Source organism: Crotalus tigris, unplaced genomic scaffold, assembly GCF_016545835.1.
Source record: "Crotalus tigris isolate CLP2741 ecotype Arizona unplaced genomic scaffold, ASM1654583v1 scf7180000018862.1388955, whole genome shotgun sequence".
Lineage (NCBI taxonomy): Eukaryota > Metazoa > Chordata > Lepidosauria > Squamata > Viperidae > Crotalus > Crotalus tigris.
In genome coordinates this window covers 141,591-162,036 of record NW_024097242.1, presented here as the reverse complement: position 1 = coordinate 162,036, position 20,446 = coordinate 141,591, and the positions used below count along the sequence as shown (strand labels likewise).

General features: G+C 38.8%; 1 protein-coding gene across 2 annotated transcripts in view; it reads right to left on the bottom strand.

The window, feature by feature from the left end:
- ABCC2 (ATP binding cassette subfamily C member 2) overlaps positions 1 to 19,962 on the bottom strand; it is a 41,290-nt gene extending 21,328 nt beyond the window's left edge. The window contains exons 1-11 of one of the 2 annotated variants that reach the window (XM_039357067.1): positions 17,981 to 19,962; positions 13,812 to 13,985; positions 10,889 to 11,035; positions 9,692 to 9,826; positions 7,027 to 7,149; positions 6,686 to 6,741; positions 6,065 to 6,296; positions 5,673 to 5,851; positions 3,832 to 4,009; positions 2,310 to 2,564; positions 343 to 408 (exon numbers count right to left, since the gene is read on the bottom strand). In XM_039357067.1, the coding sequence (XP_039213001.1) occupies positions 343 to 408; positions 2,310 to 2,564; positions 3,832 to 4,009; positions 5,673 to 5,851; positions 6,065 to 6,296; positions 6,686 to 6,741; positions 7,027 to 7,149; positions 9,692 to 9,826; positions 10,889 to 11,035; positions 13,812 to 13,985; positions 17,981 to 18,025 (1,590 nt within the window). In that variant the 5' untranslated portion in view covers positions 18,026 to 19,962. The remainder of the gene's footprint in view (positions 1 to 342; positions 409 to 2,309; positions 2,565 to 3,831; positions 4,010 to 5,672; positions 5,852 to 6,064; positions 6,297 to 6,685; positions 6,742 to 7,026; positions 7,150 to 9,691; positions 9,827 to 10,888; positions 11,036 to 13,811; positions 13,986 to 17,980) is intronic. The other variant, XM_039357066.1, reaches the window with a different exon arrangement.
- Between the last annotated feature and the right edge of the window lie 484 nt (positions 19,963 to 20,446).

Below are 20,446 nucleotides of genomic sequence, written 5' to 3'. Positions count from 1 at the left end.
CAATATCTCAATCCTAAAAATCCCACCCCACGCACTACAGCCTCAGGTCACCCCCTCCCAAATATACAGAGAAAAAATCTTTGGCCTTCAGAAGGTTATCCACTCTTACACCATGATTACAAAATCTACAATCTCTGGTCTACTGTGGTTTCAGGTTTATTTTTTCTTTGAGCTTCCCCACTTTTGCCTTTGGCCCTATCCAGTGATGTTTATAGACCAGGGTACAAGTGAGGAAATGTGTACCCCAACAGGAAAAAGTATTCTATTATAACCCCCTAGTGGTCTGACCAATGCAAGATATAGCAATAAAACCCCACTGATGGCAACCAGTTTATTGCTCACCTTGATACCATTAAGAATTTCAGTCATTATTTTCATGCGTTCATCCTTGTGGTTCATATTTTTCACCTGATAAAATAAATGAAGTACATATCAGAGCTGAGAATTACAGAATCATATAAAAGATTAGATGCTTATGTGGATACCTCCACTGGCTGATTAATTTTATTTTCCTTAGAAAATAAAATTCTGAAACTCTTTGACCCAATTACTCTTTTTCCCAGTCTCAAATAAATAAATAAATAAATCCACCTAGACTGTTATTAATTAATTAATTAATTTTTAAAAAACACCCAGACTCTTTTTTTTTACACAAGCATCTCGGCAGCGGCATCAGAGTAGGTCTACATTACCATCAGGTTAAGAACCAATGCCTTAAAAAAGTGAAAGGGGTTGGCTGCTGTGTCTGAAAGGAAAATGAGGGATTGCATTGCCTAGGCCAGGGGTAGGCAACCTTGGTTCTTTTATGACTCGTAGACTTCAACTCCCAGAATTCCTGAGCCAGCATGGTTCAGCTTGGAAATCTTTCCCTTTCCCCTCAACATGGCTGGCTCAGGAATTCTGGGAGTTGAAGTCCACGAGTCATAAAAGAGCCAAGGTTGCCTACCCCTGGCCTAGGCTGACCCAGTGCCTAATCTGGGAGTTCTTCTGGACTTGCAACTCCTGCTCGAGGTAGGACTTGTAGCCAGGAAGGCCTTGCACAGCTTTCAGTTGTGTACTAGTTATTTCCATTCCTGGACTAAAATGCCCTGCTTACAGCCACCCACTGTCTCTCCTGTTTTGACTATTGTAATGCACTCCACATGGGACTGCCCTTGAAGAATATCCAGAAGCTTCAGTTAGTTCAAAATCCAGCAGCTTTAATAGTTTGTGTGGGCCTAGCCCTAGACTTACATATGTGTTGCCTCCTCTGCGGGAGCTGCACTGGCTGCCAATCTGCTTCTGGGTACAATTCAAGGTGATTTACATGGTTTACATGGCTTGGGGCCAGGCTATTTGCAGGACTACCTCTCATCTGATATATCCACCTCATGCATCAGAACAGGAAGGCAGGGTTATGGGTCCCATTGATTAGGAACATACATCTGGTGGAGCCATGAAAAAGGGTCTTTTTACTGGTAACCACTTCTTTATGGAATATCATTCCCCCTGAGGTAAGGTTGGCCCCACCCTGTTGCTTTTCCAAAAGGCCATAAAAATGCAGTTTCATCACTAGACTTGAGGACAATGAATGGACATAGAGCTGATCAACAAGATGAGAAATTGCTGCCATAGAGGATGGAGGGGGTGTATATATATATATATATATATATATATATATATATATATATGTGTGTGTGTGTGTGTGTGTGTGTGTGTGTGTGTGTTTTCTCCCACGTAAAATTGGAAGTGTCTTGGCGACGTTTCGACGAAGTCCCATTCGTCATCTTCAGGCTGGTGTTTTCAGCTTTGTGAAGCACGAAGCTGAAAACACCAGCCTGAAGATGACGAATGGGACTTCGTCGAAACGTCGCCAAGACACTTCCAATTTTACGCGGGAGAAAACCCGAACAACCAAAGACCTACATACAAATACCCGCGAAAACCTCAGAAAACAGATATATATATATATATATATATATATATATATATATATATATATATATATATATATATATATAGCTTCTCCTCTTATTAGCATTGCTACCAGATTTGCTGTTTGTTTGCTTATTTTCCTTCAGTGCAACCAGTTACTTACTTCCAGATGGAAAGCAAAGGAATAAGTAAACATCTTCATTTATTGTTCCTCCATCAGACTAGTATTGTTTTTTGGAATCAGAAAGCTGACTAAGCAAAGTGCAGGGGTAAAAAGGAAGAGCGTCCCTGAGAAGCATTTCTCAAATTGGCCTCTGGTGAAATATGGGTCTTCAGCAAATTCCAGTTAGGCTAATCCTTTGTGACAGTATCTGAAAAAGAAAACCTGTACTTACCTGAATAGTCCTGGATTTAGAGACCAGCACACCATTTAAAGGGATAAGTAGCACCATCACACCAATCCCAGCAAGCACAGAGGGCCCCAGCTCAGCCCACAGAAAGACAAGAGATATAATAATCTGCAGTGGAGATGACCACAGCTGATGCATATAGACTGCGAAATCCATGAAACGCTGGGCATCTACAGACATCAGATTCACTGTCTCGCCCACTGTTGATTCCTTCCGTGTAACATTGGAGACTGTAAGTGCCTGAGAACAGAATTGATTTTGAGGTTTTGAAACAGAATATTGTTCAAATGCATTGATCTGCATCCTGATGCTCTTTATCTTTGCTTTGATCAATGCCCCAGTTATCCCTAACCAAACAAGGCACTGGCCAGGAATGCTGAGAATGAAGGGAAATTGAACCATAACGTTTTGATGGGTACAAGGTTGGGGAAGACCATTCTAATATATTAGTTAGGAGCAATATTTTATTCAGCTAACCTCAAAGCAGAGGTTAATAATAATAATAATAATATAATATTATAATATAATAATTAATATAATATAATGTATATATATAATGTGTATATATATATATAATGTATACATTATGTATATAATGTATAATATATATAAAATGTGTGTGTGTGTGTGTGTGTGTGTATATACACACATTTAATGTATATTATATATTATACATGTCTTGAGTGTTGTTGTTTTTTTTATGCACCCTGTTGGCCCAAATATGGGAAGAAGAAATCTTTTGCCTGTATTGGTGGGGGTGTGTGGAGTGCTGGCTTAGTTGCTATAGGTGGATTGGTTGGCTGTGTAGAAGCTATTGTTTGTTTGGCTGTTTCGTAACATCCTGAGTAGTTGAGGTGCTGGCTGTGTGCCCATTAGTCTTTTGTGTTGTAACGACCTGGGTAATGGGTTGTGTGATGACATCCTGAGATCTAGTGTAGTGATATCCTGAGATCTGTGTTGCACCATCCTCGGTGGTTGGCTGTGTTTGCATTGTAGCCTCCTGAGTTCTGTGATGTGATGTCCAGGGCTGAAGGCTGTGAAGTAACATACCGGGCTTTGGTTTGGCTCCGAGTTTGCGGTCTAGCTCTGTGTTCATGGCGTGTGTCCCACACAAAGCAAACGGACACACAGCAGCTCCGATTACACTTTGCTCGCACAAGCACGAAGCCAAAGACCCCAGCCTGAAGATGACGAGTGGGACCTCGTCGAAATGTTGCCAAGATACTCTCAATCTTACATGGGAAAAGACCCGAATACACCAATACCTGCATACCTATACCCATGAAAATCTATGAAAACACATATACATACATACATATATATACACACACACACACACACACACACACACACATCAATATAAAGATCCAGAAACAACAGATTTACAGCAATGCTGAACAAGCCCAGCTTTTACACATAGACCCAATAAGAAGGAAGCATCCTATTAGCACAGATTGGCTAGCATTAGGAAAAACATCCACTACCACCAATTCAAGAGCCAACTGACCTTTTTGTAGATGGCAGCCATAAGGGAAGTGCGTAAATTCATTCCAACTTCAAAACACAGCTGGAAATACTGCTGTAGGCAGAAAGACTGCACCAATGCAGTCACAAAGAGCAGCAGTGCAAACAAATACCCCTGCCAAGGGTAGGCTTTTGGATCAGATACAAAGTTGATCATCATCCTACAAGAAAAGAAAACCTGTACATCACCCCGAATGCCCTATAGACTTCCAGAGACCCTATACCAAGAACACTTCCTGCTGACTCTATACCAGTTTTGTCCTTCATGGGGTCATTTTTTCTTTTTCCGAGATTTAAAGAGGTGGGTTGTTTCTTTGTTTTCTAAACCATGTTAATCCTATTCCAGGGCTTACATTATAGTTTCTTTATGTTTCGTGACTCACAATGGTGAGAAATGAGGCCCCTACAGACTGAAACACCACTATTCAGGAATACAAAGATGTTTCAAGGGACAGAAGGTCAGTGGGTGGGTGAGTCACACTGGCAGGGGTCAGAAGGAGCCCTATGGCCTTGGGTTGCTTACCTGTAACATATCCTACAAATACTTAAGTGGGATTGAAGCTGCATTATTAAACCAGGACAAACTTGTTTTCAGGCCCTAGTCACAGATATGAGACATGCTGTGATAAAGTCACTTATAAAACTATCCTAGAACAATTTTAAAGCAGAAATCTGGAATGAGATATTTGTTTTTCAGGCTTACTTTAAAGTCTATAACTGGCATTGGCAACTTTTAAATCATTGAAAGCTGCAGTTAATTGGGGGGCTAAAGACTGTAAAATGGATGAAAGCCACAACATATATTGCGAAGGGCTAACTACTGGATCAAGTTTTGTTTTATCTCCTTTTTATACCTATAGTACATCTATTTCAGGGGTTACTCCATAGTTTTCATGTGTTTTCTACCTCAAGGGAGGGGAAATTGCGCTATTAAGTTTTTAGCAATCATAGCAAAGGGGGGTCTGAGGCTACTGAAAAATAGACTTAAGGGCTACAGGTTGCCCCCTCCTTTCCACTGACTCCCAGAACAATTTAAGATATGATGCATACTTGACAGTTCATATATCCTAGGCAGAAAGAGAACACAAGATCTCAATTTGGTAGCTTGAGATAGTATTAGAAAGAGCTAGACAGCATAAGACAGCAAAATACAGAGAGCAAAATATTGGAAAAAGCAGAAGAGACATCACAGAATAACACTGAGTCTCTGTCTAGTGACTTTGACAACAGAAATAAAACAGCAACATGAATGAAGGCAAATTTACGTGTCCCAGGATAATATGGCAGGATCCTATCTGCGTCAATCACCAGGACCACAGGTTTAGTCTTTCAAGATTTCAGACTGAATATGTAATCACACAATTTGTTGAGAGAGACATTCCCTGAGGATGGGCTTCAGCACAAATCCAAAAGTTTGGAAGATTAAACCTCTGGTCTCAGTGACTGACCCAGATAAGATCCTGCAAAACAGCAAAGCATAAAGATTTGTCTCAAAATTATGGAAATATTTAAGACATTTTTATTTTCTAATTTTTATCTAGAATTTTGAGCAGTATTTGACACAATCTTACACCAAAACTTTATTAACTGCCATTCCAGTGGGGTTTTTGTTTTGTTTTTTTGTCATCTGTTCCTCCAAGCAGTGTTTCCCAAACTTGACAATTTTAAGGCATGAGGACTTCAACTCCCAGAATTCCACAGCCAGCATTGCTGGCTGTGGAATTCTGGGAGTTGAAGTCCTCATGCCTTAAAATTGTCAAGTTTGGGAAACACTGCTCCATGGGATCAGTGAGGCTTAAAATAAAACCTGAAATAAGGACTTACTTCAGCAGTTGTGGATTCACAAACACCAGAAAATCATGTACCACCTTCAGTGCCACAGATTTCAGAAGCTTTCCAGCACAGGTTTGAAACAAAGCAACAATTAACCAGTGTTTAGCATAGTAATCTTTGGATTGTTCTCCAGCAATCACCACTTTCTTGGGCTTTTTCTCCTTCTCTTCCTAAGTTCAAAGCAAAATTTGGTATCAAGCATCTGCTTATTTCAGTCCTCCAACCAGACCACCTACGCAGAACCAATCTTATTGTCACCAGGCTCTCTAAAACTGAGATACAGCAGATAGTGGAAAAATTCATGTGCTAAATTTCTCCCATTTCCACCATTGCTGTTTTTCAGAAATAAAATGTAAGACTTCCCACAAAGTAGTAATATTTACCAGGACTAATGCATCTTGACTCTGGGCCTTGCTCAAGCCATTTGTCAGGTCAGTGGCTGTTAAATGCTGTTTCCTCTTCCGATGCCAAATCTCTAGTTTTCGTTGAGCCTTTCTGACCCCAACCTTCATACTCTTCTCAAATGTGCAAAAAACCTGTTGTGTCTTCTCCGAATCCCTCAAATCCCAGAGGTCATCAATCTCTAGTGGTTTCCGATATCCCTTTACCACCATACTGAAAGGTATAGCAAATTCTATCAGAGTGTGAAATCCAGACATCCTGCTTACTCTGTACAGCTTTAACAATGAAATGTGAGGCACAAGGGATGTCAATCCTGAGCAATAATAAGAGTCTACCCTATTTCCATTTTGTTCAAGTTCTGTATCCACATCTCCACCATGACCATACAACTGCTAAGAGTTTGAGAAATGTTGTATTGTTCTTTGCTCTTCACTGTAATCACTATATAGCCAATCCATGGCAGCATCCATATTCACCCCCTTGTCCCTGCATCCACGGGTAACACTGTAATGACATGAACTGCCCAGCATCTCAGATTAAAACATACATGCTAATGCCTATTGTTGACACTCCCTTGTCTTTTTCCAAGTAGAACTGCGTACCTGTTATACCAATGGAAAGTGATGGAACTCAGGAAAGAGGCTGTGATCTCGGGGTTCTGTGAAATAAGGGAGGCAGAACTTACAAAGTTAAACATTTAGGGACCAAAGTGATGATGCAGTCTGATCTTCCAAACAAGGATTTCAGTCCCTCCCACCCTACAATGCATGAAGTGGGTGCTATGGCAAACTGCATTTAAGGCTCCAGTAGAACTGGTAGGTGGAAAGATCTCTATCCTACTGGAAAACTGTCTGAAAGCAGGTATCCTCCCTAGAAGGCCCATGACTATTCTCTACGTTGACAATTACTCTGCAAATTGAAACATTTGACTAATGACTCTCACTTTCTTTGCAGCTTCCTTCATTTCAGGAGCAACATCAGAAATAACTGAAATAGACAATAAGAGTAGTTGAAGTCCATAGGACCCAAGGAAGAAGCTGAAACGTGGTACATCTGTAATGGCACCCTGCAAGAAAGGAAAGCATATGGTAATTATGAGTGGAAGGGCCAAAAAATAAAATTGCCTTAATCTTCCCGGGCAACTAGAGCAGGGCTTTTCAACCTTTTTTATTTATTTATTTATTTATTATTAAAAGTTTTATGAATTACAATATAAACCCACCCATCCCCTCCCCCCCTCCCCCACTTCCCAGAACTGATTACAGGGTAACAAATAAACAAACATAGTCTAGCTAACATAAACCAACTAAACTATCAATCAAAACCATAATACACTTTAACTCCTTCTCAAAACAAATATTAACAAATTAAGACAAAAATAATACCATTAATACTATTAATAATTATCTAAAATCTATTCAAAAGCAAGATAATACTTTTCAGTTTCATACTTCTTCTGAATATAATCAATCCATCTTCTCCAAACCATAATATATCTTTCTTGTGAATGATCCTTCAAATAGGCGGAGATTTTCACCATTTCTGCTAAATTAGACACTTTAAGTATCCATTCTTCCAAAGCAGGCAATAAGTTTTTCTTCCAATATTGCCCCACCAATAATCTTGCAGCAGTTATGAAGTTCAACATCAAATTAGTTTCTTTAACATCCAAATCTACAATAATACCCAACAAAAATAATTGCGGAGTAAACTTTATCTTTTTCTTAAAAATCTTTTGAATATTCCACCAAATCTTAATCCAAAAAGCTTTAATATCTTTACAAGTCCACCAAATATGAAAATAAGTTGCATCTAAATTTCCACATCTCCAACATTTGGGCTGTAATTTCGGATACATGCGGGACAACCTTTGGGGATCCAAATGCCATCTATAAAACATTTTATAAACATTTTCTCTTAAATTTTGTGCTTGAGTAAATTTTACATTTCTAACCCAAATTGTCTCCCATGTATCCAGTAAAATTGGCTCTTGGATATTTTGTGCCCATTTAATCATACAATCTTTAACTAACTCCGTTGGCTTTTCAACCTTTTTACCGACTGTACCACTTTTAGGATATGGCAATATTCGAGTACCACCTAGCAAGGTGTCAAAAACTTGATGACCAAAAAAAAAACCCGTTCAAAGTTGCAATTGCACTGAAATGACTTATGACCATTTTTCACACTTATGACCATTGCAGCATGCCCAGGGTCATGTGATTTATATTTGGATGCTTGGCAACTGATTCATATTTATAATGGTCACAGTGTTCCAGGGTCATGTGATCCCCTTCTGCAACCTTTTGACAAGCAAAGTCAATGGCAGGGCTGCTGGTGGCCAAGTGCTAAGGCGGGACTTCCTTTCCTCCCTCCCTTCCCTGCCTCCCTTTTTCTCATTCCCAGCTTCTGAAGGAAGAATTTGAACCCCCCCCCCATATTTTCCCTCTTCCATATATTGATCAAACAAGGAAAGGCCTCCAGAGACAGAAAAGACAAGCTGCTGAATGAACTAGCTTAAAAAGACACATTCCCCTTTAAGAATTAGCTACTGGCTAGAAAGGAAAGTAAGGAGCGCAGCTGGCACTTAAGAAAAAAATATGTAAGTACTGGCTGCCGGCTAAGGCAACCTCCCCAAATGGCTCCATTCATAAGTAAAGGAATGCTACAGGCAAAATCTATTCAGGAGAAAAATACTTCAAAATCCCTTGCAGCAAAACAGCAAACAACAGCAGAGCAATAGAAGCTAACGTGAGACATCAGCCATCAGCCAAATAGAAATTGCCAAACACTCCTTAAGAACACAAAGCCCTCATTGCACAAATCCCAGAACTTCAAAGTCACAACAGCACGTAAGAATCCTTCCACTCTCCATCTCCTTCCCTCCTCCGTGCCTCACCTCCAGCCATTGCTGCCTTTTTTCATTCCTATTCGAGGGCGACCTCTCCCCCACTGCATTTCTTGCCTGTTTGCTGCTGCCAGCACAAGTGGCTGCCACAGCAGTTGTAGATCGGCTCATGGCCAGCCTGCTTAATCTCCTCTCCCCCCACCCTCCCCCTCCTTCTCTTTCTTCCCCTTGGTGCAGCTGACTCTGCCTCCTTCCAAGGCTGCTGCTTTTTCTCTCTCTCCCTCTCCTGCCCAAACTGCCTCCTTTTATAGGCTCTCCTGTCTCTGCCCTCCTCCTCCTTTCTCATGGGGGAGGGTGAGCCAGAAGTGAGCCTGGGGCCTTTGCAGCTCCAGGGGATTCTCTCACTGCAAGTCCTTGCCTGTGCTGGCTCTTTCCCTCTCCCACTACACTTGGCTAGGCAGGGCTGTGTACCACCTGCCACTCATTAATGTACCACAAGTGGTACGCGTACCGCCGGTTGAAAAGCCCTGAACTAGAGAACCTGGAAGAACCCTCCCATGTGTGGTTTCTTTCCCCACAGATTATATTCCCCCAATCTCTACCCCTGCAGCATTATGTGGGATAAGCTACAATTGATAGATGGCTAGCTAAACTGAATGTAGTATTTTTATTTATTTGCAGTGGAAACATGGCTAAAGGAAAAACTACTACCAAGAGGCTTTATTACTTCATTTCTCTTTCTCTCTGCTTAGCTTCTCACCTGCACTGCTTGCCGGATAAGTGTCTGGAGCTGAAATATACCATTGATTAAAGAGAAGTTGAGGAAAAGGAAAAGAATCCCCGAATCTCTGCACACAGTGAAACGACAGCTATCATGGATCAGCAAAACAAGTATCTGTAGTGTAGAGAAAAGCAGAGAGGTTATAAGTCTAAATTGGCTTAAGTCCTTCAGAAGAAAATAGTGCCCCATAAAATTGTTCTATCAAGGGGACATGGTACTTTTTCATGTAGAGCAGTTTGAAGATTAACTTTCTTAGGTAACAAAACATACTCCATTGAGACAAGGTCAGCCGTACAATGCCTGGTTACTTGCATTTAATAGAAATTGCAGAGGGGATGAAGCAAAGGACAAGTTGATGAAGTTAATGATGGGAAAAAATATTTATTTTAAATATATTCAGGGCAAACCCCAAAGTTGTCATTTGATCTACTGATGAAAATATACTGCTCACAAAAATAAAGGGAACACAAACGTTTAGGATCCTATATGTTTGTATTCCCTTTATTTTTTTGAGCAGTATATAACAGAATAACAGTTGGGAGGGAAATTGGAGATCTTCTAATCCAAACCCCCTACTCAAGTAGGAGACCTGGCTTATACCGTTTCAGACAAGTGGTTGTTTAACCTCTTTTTTAAAACCTCCAGTGATGGAGCACCCACAACTTCTGAAGGCAAGCCATTCCAGTGATTAATAGTTTTAACTGTCCAGAAATTTCTCCTTATTTCTAGGTTGGTTCTCGCCTTGATTAATTTCCATCCATTGCTATATGAAAGAAGCATCTTCAATGAAACCTGATATATCTGTTCTAAATCAGAATTTCTTTTTGTTAAACAACATAAAAGAAAATGACCAGACCCAGAAAACCGATTGAGAATCTTACATGCAATACTTGGGGGAAAAGTCTTTGAATGTCCTCCCCTGCCTCTCTAATGCAGTCCCATCTAACCTCACGCCATTAAATGTGCTGAATCAACAATTCCATCACAAGCGGCCACACTGGGGAACATTGGCCTAAAGAAAATCCACTCTCTAAGCTTTTAATGAGTACTAGTCTAAACAATGGGAATAGATTGGTGCTGAATTTATGTTTGGAGTCAGCAATTTGGAGAGAAAACTAAATAAAGAATGCTTTTGACTTGATACAGAGTAAAAGTATGGCAAGAAGTGACTCTCACCCAAGTGACGGAATAGAGTACAGGATTTGTATACTGGACAGCAGGTCTTCCATTACTAAAGATGGGGTACTGTAGGTTCCCTGAGTCTTCAACAATGGTAAAAACCACTTCAGTTAATGCCATCAGTAAGAGCAGTGAAGTCAGCACCTGATTAGAAGAAGAGAGAGTGATAGAAATTACTAATCATTGCTGCCCATTAGGTTTCAAAGGAACAAATGTTCAAAAAGTTTACAAAGCATCAAGGAGAAGAAACCACAATATAAAGGAAAAGTGAAAGACTGCAATGTATTGAGTTTGATCCTTGCTAAGGCAATGTTCCAGCAGCTGACAACAAAACAGTAGTGGTTTGCAACTGTATTTTTGGAGATATTTTTTTTTAAATAAAAAAACCTCCTAGTCTAATCTACAGTCCTAAGAATTCATAGAGGGCTAAGAAATCCAATACTAACTAGGTCCAACCCTGCATAGGTTTTCTGAGATAAGCCAGAAATCTGCTAAATGGAACCAAAGCTGGTACAACCCAAAAAGTATTTTATGACCCAATGGTTTTTCAAGCAGTACCTCAATGTGTCTTGACCACTGGAGAATTAAGTAGCATATCTATATAACACATTCTGTAATTGCTCCCACAAAAACTCCAACATGGCTTTAGATGCATTAGAGTAAGTTCACTAACATCCTCAAGAGACTTATCTATTAAATATATAGAGATGCTGGTCAACAACTACCCAACATGAGACCTGGTTGGAGAAAACTAACACAATCTATACATCAAACTAAGCTACAATGTGATTTTATCTGGTTGTGCCTTAATATTGCATGAAACCAGCCAATTAGGTTTTAGTCAACCAGTCAGTCTGTTTTGTTTCAACTGTAAATTATAACTAACAATACAATGCCTAGGTAAGGTGGTAGTCAAACATAATTAAAATAAAACTTCTGAGCAGCAATATATTAAACCATAAAAACCCAACATAAAATAAAGCAAAATTGGGATCTACTTGTTCTGTACAAAAACACATCCACCCAGAGGCTTAACCTATCTTAACCCAAGGTCTGGGAGAACATCTAGGTCTTCAAGGCTTTATGGAATGCCAACAGAGTAGGAATCATACAAATCTCATATCAGAGAGCAGGTACTAACACAAGAGAGAAGATATACTTGTTGCATTCCAATAGATAGCAATGTCTGGTACAGAAGAATATGAATTGCACTAATTCTGCTGGTATATGCCAGCCAGGCAAAAACTATGAGGGAAAGGCAGTCCTCAAATAACCTGACCCTATGCCATCTAAGGCTTTATAGGGTATGACTAGAATCTTGAATCACACCTAAAAGCATAGTGGCAACCAGTACAGCTTGTGAAATAGAGGTGTCACACCACTGCCCTCACTGCTGCTTTATGGACCAATAGAAGCTTCTGAGTGATTTTCAAGGGAAGCTCCATAGAAAAACATTGCAGTAGTGAAGTGACTAGAGTGTAAGTGACTGTGTGAAGGGTCTCCCATCAGGGAAGGAGTCTACCTGGCACACCAGATGTGGCAATATAGAAACAGACAGAACAGAAACATTCTGTTTACTTAGAGGTTCAAGTTGTCAACTTCCATAATATTGTCTCCTTAGCTAAAGTAATCTATCTATATAAACTATTAAAACAGTCATGTCTGTCTGGGTGTAAACCTTAACTGGTGAAATGGTGCCCCATAGGGCAAACAAGGTACCTCAAATGTGCTAATTTACAGAATTCAAATGACTCCCATGGAATTGAAATTTTGCAATTATACAAAATGTCATCGAACATTTCTTGTAGTTAGTTCCTGGTGTTTGACTATGCTATACATTTTGATATGAGCTATTTTCAAAGCAGATACATCTCTGAATATCTCTCTGAATTTTTAAGAACTTTTTCTGTGAAGGCATTACATTAAAAGCTCTGAAACAGTTGAAGGCATTGAGAAATCTGGTAAGGAAGTTATCTCTGAAATGATGAGTCGTTTAGTTAAATATTAAATTTTATGGGAATCAGGCTAAAAGATTTCCTCTTTAAAACAAGGTCCAAAAATTTTAGCAAACAACAAATATAATAATGTGGGAAGTTAGTTGAATTCATACTTAGCTTTTTAAGACCAGGATTTGAGATGCTTTACTCAAAGAAATCTTTCTAAAGCCACACAAAATAACATTGCCCCTTGAAATGCAATTAATAAAGCTGAAGTTGAATATGAGTTTAACACAGCCAGTTCTTACAAAGGTGGTTCCTTGGCTTCAGTTTTAAGAAATGTCATTGGTTATTAGGAATAGCAACTTTTAAAAAAACCATGTAACTTTTGCTTTGGGGTATTTTCTTGCAATTAGGTTTTATTTCATCAGACATAGCTAAGCAATCAACTGCTCCATGAACTATGTAAATAAGCGTTCACAAAAAAACCACTCAAAAATATGTAACTACAGCTCTGTTCCATAACAATCAAGATTGTTACAAAAGTAAATTAAGTTAATCCATAGAACAAGACATTTCAACAGTGCATACATTGTAGTAACATTTTTGGGAAAAATGAACACTTAACATTAATTAGCAAATTAAAGAATGCTGATTCAAGAACAATTCTAGATATATCATATCTGGATATTTTTTATTTTTCTTTCTCTCTTTTTAGCTACATTTAAGTGTATATTTCACATACACCCATACACATATAGTACATCAATTAACTATATAGAACATGGGCACGTTTTAAAACAAGAACAATAATTTCATACTATATAGGAACACAACATAAGGGGAGATATAACATTTTAAGTGATCATCTGGAATTTTCTCACATCTCTAACACCTTATCTATTTCAAGAGAATGAGGGTATCCTTTGAGTTGAATATCCTTCTACCGTTTGACAACCCTGAGAAAGAACTTTTTCTCCCACCTGCTTCATGACATACAGCCTGGTGACTGATGATTTCTTCAGCTTAGATTTGCACATGGGAAGAAGCTTCCATGGGCCAAAGAGCCAAAGGAAGCCCAGAGGGATCCAGACAAGAATTGTCTGTTCAAAACAAAGTGGCAGATCGGCATCATTGTGGTCCAGGAAAGAGGAATTCTGGGAGTAACAAGAAAGAAACAAAAGCAATTTATGCGGAAGGCTCACTTTGAAAAGGATTGTTAATATCTAAAGTCTGTCTCTTACACTTCTTCCCAAGATTCCATTGTGTCTTTGCTCTGCCTATAAATACAGCAATTACTGCAGTTTAAATGTTGCTAAACATATAAGCCAATAGCAATATGATATATCTCAAGGATTTATGTAGCAAAACACTATTTGCATTAATATCCATTTCTTACATCTTTTCATTATTTTTCATCCATTCACATCCTCTTTCATTCAACCTATATATACAACAGTGTGATTGAATTGTAATTAAGTTCATTTTAGAAGGTAAGACTGGAAAACGCTTTTTAAAGGATTTGCATTTTTCTACACATAGATGCTTAACACCACTATTGATACTGGATTGTATTTATTCGCCAAGTAGCAGCTAATAGCAGTTCTCAGTCTTATTTATCAATTACACATTACACAATTATTATTTGCTGTAGTAATTTGCACTAAATGACAATATTTAAATATCATTAAAATTACTGAAAAACATTTGTGAAGTCCCACTGATTTTAACTGAGCCTAAATTCAGTAACTTTAGATTGGACCCAATCCATTATGCTTAACTCCTACTCAAAGGAGCAGAGCTGCTGTCAGAAATCATGTTGTGGAATTATTTTGGTGCTTTACACTATGGTGTAGGATGTGTGTCCCAAGTTGACCAGTTGTTGCTATCATACATATGCTTTGCCTTTCTGTATAAACAGCCAATGCAGCTTAAAATAATAACATATGTGCCTGCTGTAATAATTTATGGACTATAGTAATATGAGTGGCTTGTGATCATCACTAGGAATAATCATATGTGAATTACAGCATTTTTCCAAGGGCTACTAGGCAAGTCTGCTATTTTTATGGCATTTTTTTAAAAAAGTTCAGTCTCTCGCCTCACCCACCAAAAACTGTTACTTTGCTCACAATATGTAATGCCCCCACCCACCATTGGATCAGGAAGATTATGATCCATCCAATATGATTGTTAGTTGGATTGCCTTGTTAGAAGGTTTATCTTCCTTTTTATTATAAGTTATATCTTATGGCAGTTTATTTTTGTTACATCTGTTCTTTAATTTATTAAATAAATTATATTTGAGTACCAGATCACCTTGATAATCTAAACCAGGGGTTCCCAACCAGGGGTATGGGATGATATTCCACGGGGTGTGAGAACTTGGGTTTTCAAAATTATAGTGTATATGCATAATTTGTTGCCGTTATTTTGAGCTTTTGTAAGGAGTGCAAGAATATATCAGAAGCGTTCTAGGGGTGCAGGGTATAGAAAACGTTAGGAACCGCTGATCTAAACCATAAGATGAAAACAAACAAACAAAAAGCCAAGTGTTAGACTTTTCTCTCTGAGTGTTAAGATAGGGTGAGATTAGCATGGTGATGAACATATGATGGGCTGAATGGGAAAGTTTAGCTGTGGTGCCAGGTCTTTTTTGTTGTTGTTGTTTTAATTTTATGATTGATGTATATTGTTTTTATTCAGGGTTGTAAACTGCCAGGAATTTGTTTTAACCTGGGTAGCAATATAAATGAGAAAGAAAGAAAGAAAGAAAGAAAGAAAGAAAGAAAGAAAGAAAGAAGGAAGGAAGGAAGGAAGGAAGGAAGGAAGGAAGGAAGGAAGGAAGGAAGGAAGGAAGGAAGGAAGGAAGGAAGGAAGGAAGGAAGGAAATTATCAAGTTCCCAGTTTATTTTGGAGGTATCTTTTATTTTGAATATGTTTTATATTTTGATTATTTTTAAGGAACATTGTACTTAGATAAAAATTATCCTCCTTAAAATAAACAAAATATAAAACAAAGTATTTCCAGAGTCACCATCCTATAAACTCTAGTAGATCTTTTCCCTTAGATATGATTTAGAAATGGTTGTGATAGTCTTCCCCAATTCATCATATGGAGGACTATCACTGCTTTTGGATTGCTGCTGGCTACAGTAAATGTTGCTATCTTCTGCCCATCGTGCCTTTTAAGAAAAAAAAATTGTCCTCCAATATTTCTCTAGGCAAGAGTGAAAACCTTGAGATGCACAGATAAAGATCTCATATAACAGCATTTGCATTGCTTCCAGTTGGAACAAGAGGCCAAGATATCCCAAGACAAATAGACTCACCAAGATATTAACAAATAGGAACCACCAGTACACATTACAACATAGAATTGGAAAGCATAGCCAAGAGTTTCAAGATTCAGCAGAAGAAAAAACTGTAAATGTTTATGACACAGGAAGATTGAACATCCATAATACAGCATCTTCACACCATTATTGTCACCACTTTCCAGCTTCTCAAAAAGAGTTTGAAAATTATTTGAGATTGTTCATCTTCAATTTTGATTAACTCAGATATGCTGAGAATAAGAATTAAAAATAACAGCTCTGCATAAGCTGCTGCATGCAAATCTGCAGCAACAGAAGCCTAACCGTGAAACGGACAAAATCTTGTAGCTTCCTTGTCTAAGATGAAGGTAAGGGGTTGGGGCAAAGTTGTAAAAGTTATCAGATCAGCATTGTTCTTAGAGCTCCTTTCAGGATCCAGTTCAGGTTATCAGACGAGCAAACAAAAGTCCATTCTTCTTCATTACGGTTGATCATAATTTGGCTCTACTGATTAGGCCAGATTCGAATCAACGGTGCAAACACCTTGAATCGAAATGTCCATGACTGATGGACATTTTGACATACACTACAGTGACCATTTTAAGTTACAACAGCACAGGAAAAAGTGACTTATGACTGTTTTTCACACTTACGACCATTGCAACATCCCCATGGTCAAAATTCAGATGCTTGACAACTAAGATGTATTTATGGTGGTTGCAGTGTCCGGGGATCATGTAATCACCTTTTGTGACCTTCTGACAAACAAGGTGAAGCCAGGTTCACTTAATGTGTCACTAACTTAACTACTGCAGTGATTCACTTAATCACTCAGGCATGAAAGGTTTTAAAATGGGGGGAAACTCACTTAACAACTGTCTTCCTTAGCAATGAAATTTTTGGGCTCAATTGTGGTTGTAAATCAAGGACTTTAAATGCCGGCGTACAAGGCGACCCGGCATATAAGACGACCCCCGTCTTTATAGCTGGGCTGCATTCCTAGAACGTCGTCTTATACGCCGGAAACTACCAGTATTTCCGGCGTATAAGACGACTCGGCGTATAAGACGACCCCCGTCTTTGGCGCCGATTTCAGCACTCGTGGAAGTCGTCTTATACGCCGGCATTTATGGTAACTGTATACCTAGCTCTGTCTTAAAAAATACTGGGGCAGTTTTATGCCACTCCCAGTGCAGTAAATCTGAAAAGATTTTTTGTTACTTAGTCTGGGCTTGTAAAATTGAACTATAAATCAGGGCGATTACAAAATACAGAAGAGGTGTTCTCTTCCCAAAATTCACGAGACAATCAGAATTATTCATTCATTTATGTATACTATTAAGCAAAACTTGCTTTTCTGACATGCTTTCTTTACAAGAGTGGGTTGTTGGTTTTTTTGGTGGAATCAGTCAACCATCCAATCTGTATTACTGCTCACACTGATCATCCATTTTTTCTTCTTTGCGAAATAAAAAAGAATTTTAATTTTAATAAAAGTCTAAAGAATTTCTCTTCTTTAGAATGAACGTATTTATAAATGATTGTTACAATGTGCATTGAAAACAATGTAAACATTTTCCTGTAACTAAGTTCTGAAGCTCCCACCAATAAGACACTGTAAATTAACACCAGTAAGGTCAATGCTTCAAAATGGAAATACAGTGAGTTTGTTAATGCCTCATTTGCAATCTTATGTACACATGAGTAACTATCCCAAAACACAAATTAAATTGCTTTGCCGTTATCAAATGTCTTCTTAGAATTCATGAAAATTACATTCAGCATAATCCTGACTAACAGATGAGCAAATAACTCTGAGAGAAGTTGCCACTTACCCAGAAAACAGAGCCACAATAATGTTCTAAAGCTTCTGCTGCCATGGCCAATGTTCTCTCCTCCAGCTGCTGCCAAACTATTCTGTCTAACTCAGGGAGCCAGGGCAAAAGTCCCAAATGTTCAGCAAAGCAGTATTAGAAACCTGATAAAATGCCATTAATCTTTAACCCTATAATCAAACTCAGGAACTATGGAAAAGAGCTGGCTGGCTTTTTCCTAAGACCTGGGAGATACAAATTAATGGTTTTGGCATTAATTTTTCTTGGCACCTTAGCACTACACTAAACTCACTCTTTCTCTACTTATTCTCTTCCTCAATTTATTTCTAGCCAACAATGGTGACACCAATTTCAAATAACTTCAGAAAGCATTGAAAAAAACTAAACATAGTGAAAAGGTTTTTCTTTCATATAAAATAACTAAACCCAGAGCAAATGATGATTCAATTCTAAGGAAAGTGTTAGGTGCCCACAGGGTGGGGAATTTATATCCCTTGGTTAATTAGTTAAATAAATATCAACGTATTTTTGAAAAATGTCTACACTACCGACTGGCATTTGGTTTGAGGGTGAGATATAATCAATAACTGGCTGTCCTGTGGCATGTTATAATTCTTCTGAAAATTTTCTAAGAATGCAAAGCCATTGTTCTTTTCCCCATGTTCCTCTATGTTTGAAGGGAAGGGAAAGAGTTAATTTTATGCAGCAAACAGTCTATCATCATCTTTTTACAGTGTGGTGACTTGCACAATATAACATTTGGCTCAAAGTCTCCTGAACTCTTGCAACCTTAGTTAAATGAAAACGCAATTATTTTTTGAACTTTTCTGACTTTGTTTTGCTCCACGTATTCGTCTTGCACAACATTACTTCCACATACTATTTGTATGATGTGTTTTATACATTACGCTATGACATTAGTATTTGGGCATCTGCCCAAGCTGACGCTTCATTTCTAAACCCAACTGATCAAATTATATTAATGGGATGTGCATACGAAGCCAGTGGACTAACATCAATAAATCTTCAAAATAAAAAAAAAATATGTCTTGTCCTATTTAAAAGTTCAACAGGACTTGAGACCAGGTTATTTGACAGGACCATCTCCTATATGACCAACCTGATACAATCATTGTATCAAACCCTCTTTCAGTTTCCCTAGCTAAATGAGTCAAACCTAGTGGCAACAGGAAAGTGATAAGTGCTCAATGATAAGTCCTCACTTATGGAATGTTCCTCCTGGAGTTCCTTGCTTGGCATACGTTGTGATCTTTACAGAAGCAAGAAAAGCTATTTTTGTTCTCTTGGACATTTCGTTTTTTTAGTTCACGAACCACTTCGATTAACTTTAATTTTTTAAAATATTTTTATACTATGTAGATAATTCAGACAACTCTTGAATTATGACTATTAGTTCAGAGAATGTCCAACATTGTGAGTATTGTACTGAACAAAGAGACTTACAACTTGAAGTTCTGGCCGTTGCAGCTCCCCATGATCACATGAACAAAATTTGGATGCTTGGAAACCAGTTTGCACTTACGGCCACTTACGAAGATCTTATTGTAGACCTTCTCAGCCAACAAGCAGGTCAATGGGGAAGCCAGCAGAGAAGGACCCAAGCCGCTTGGGTAATTCTCCCCCTCACCCAGCCTTTCTTCACTCAATGCAGTGCAATCTTCTTCCCCCTTTTCTTTCTCTCATTCCAATGCCCTTGTTCCCCAGCTCCCTGCACTCAAACACACATATGAACTCACCAATGCCCTTTGTCCTCAGTCTCCCTGCACTCACACAGGCACGCACTCACCAGCACCCTCATTTCCTGGCTTTCTTGTATTCACACAGACACACAAACATAACCATTGCTCCCCTTCCCTAGGCCTCTCTACACTTGCACACATGCATACCTGCACTCCACGTCCTCTTTCCCCAGCCTCCCTGAGCTCACACTGCACTGCAGCAGCCCTCCCCCAACTTGCCTACAGGCTACCCAGGCCTCCCAGGGGCTTCCCCCCACCCCACCCAAGGTATCCTTATGCTCCTTATCTTGGACTCCCTCCACTTTCCACTTAATGGTCTGCATGTTTTGGGGTTATGACAACTAGGCCTGTCTGGGTTGCTATTGCAAAGCGATGTGGTCACAAGACATCACACTTTATGAATGCATCACTTAGTGACAGCAATCCCAGTCCCAATTACCATCATAACTCAGGGACTACTTGTAAAGCTATTGGAAGGTTTACCCTGGTAACTAACAATTCAAGGAAAAATGGAGGCAAACTTTATATATAAAAAAAAGTTTGCACTCTTCCCAGGATCATGTCTGAATAGAGATACTGACTCCTACTAATTTCTTCATCATTTGTAACAGATGAAATAAATGTGCCTATGAGTTTGGATATGGCAAAGGTTACACTGCTAGCTCTTGCCTTACTGATCTTTTGCTATACTTCCCAAAGGATGGGA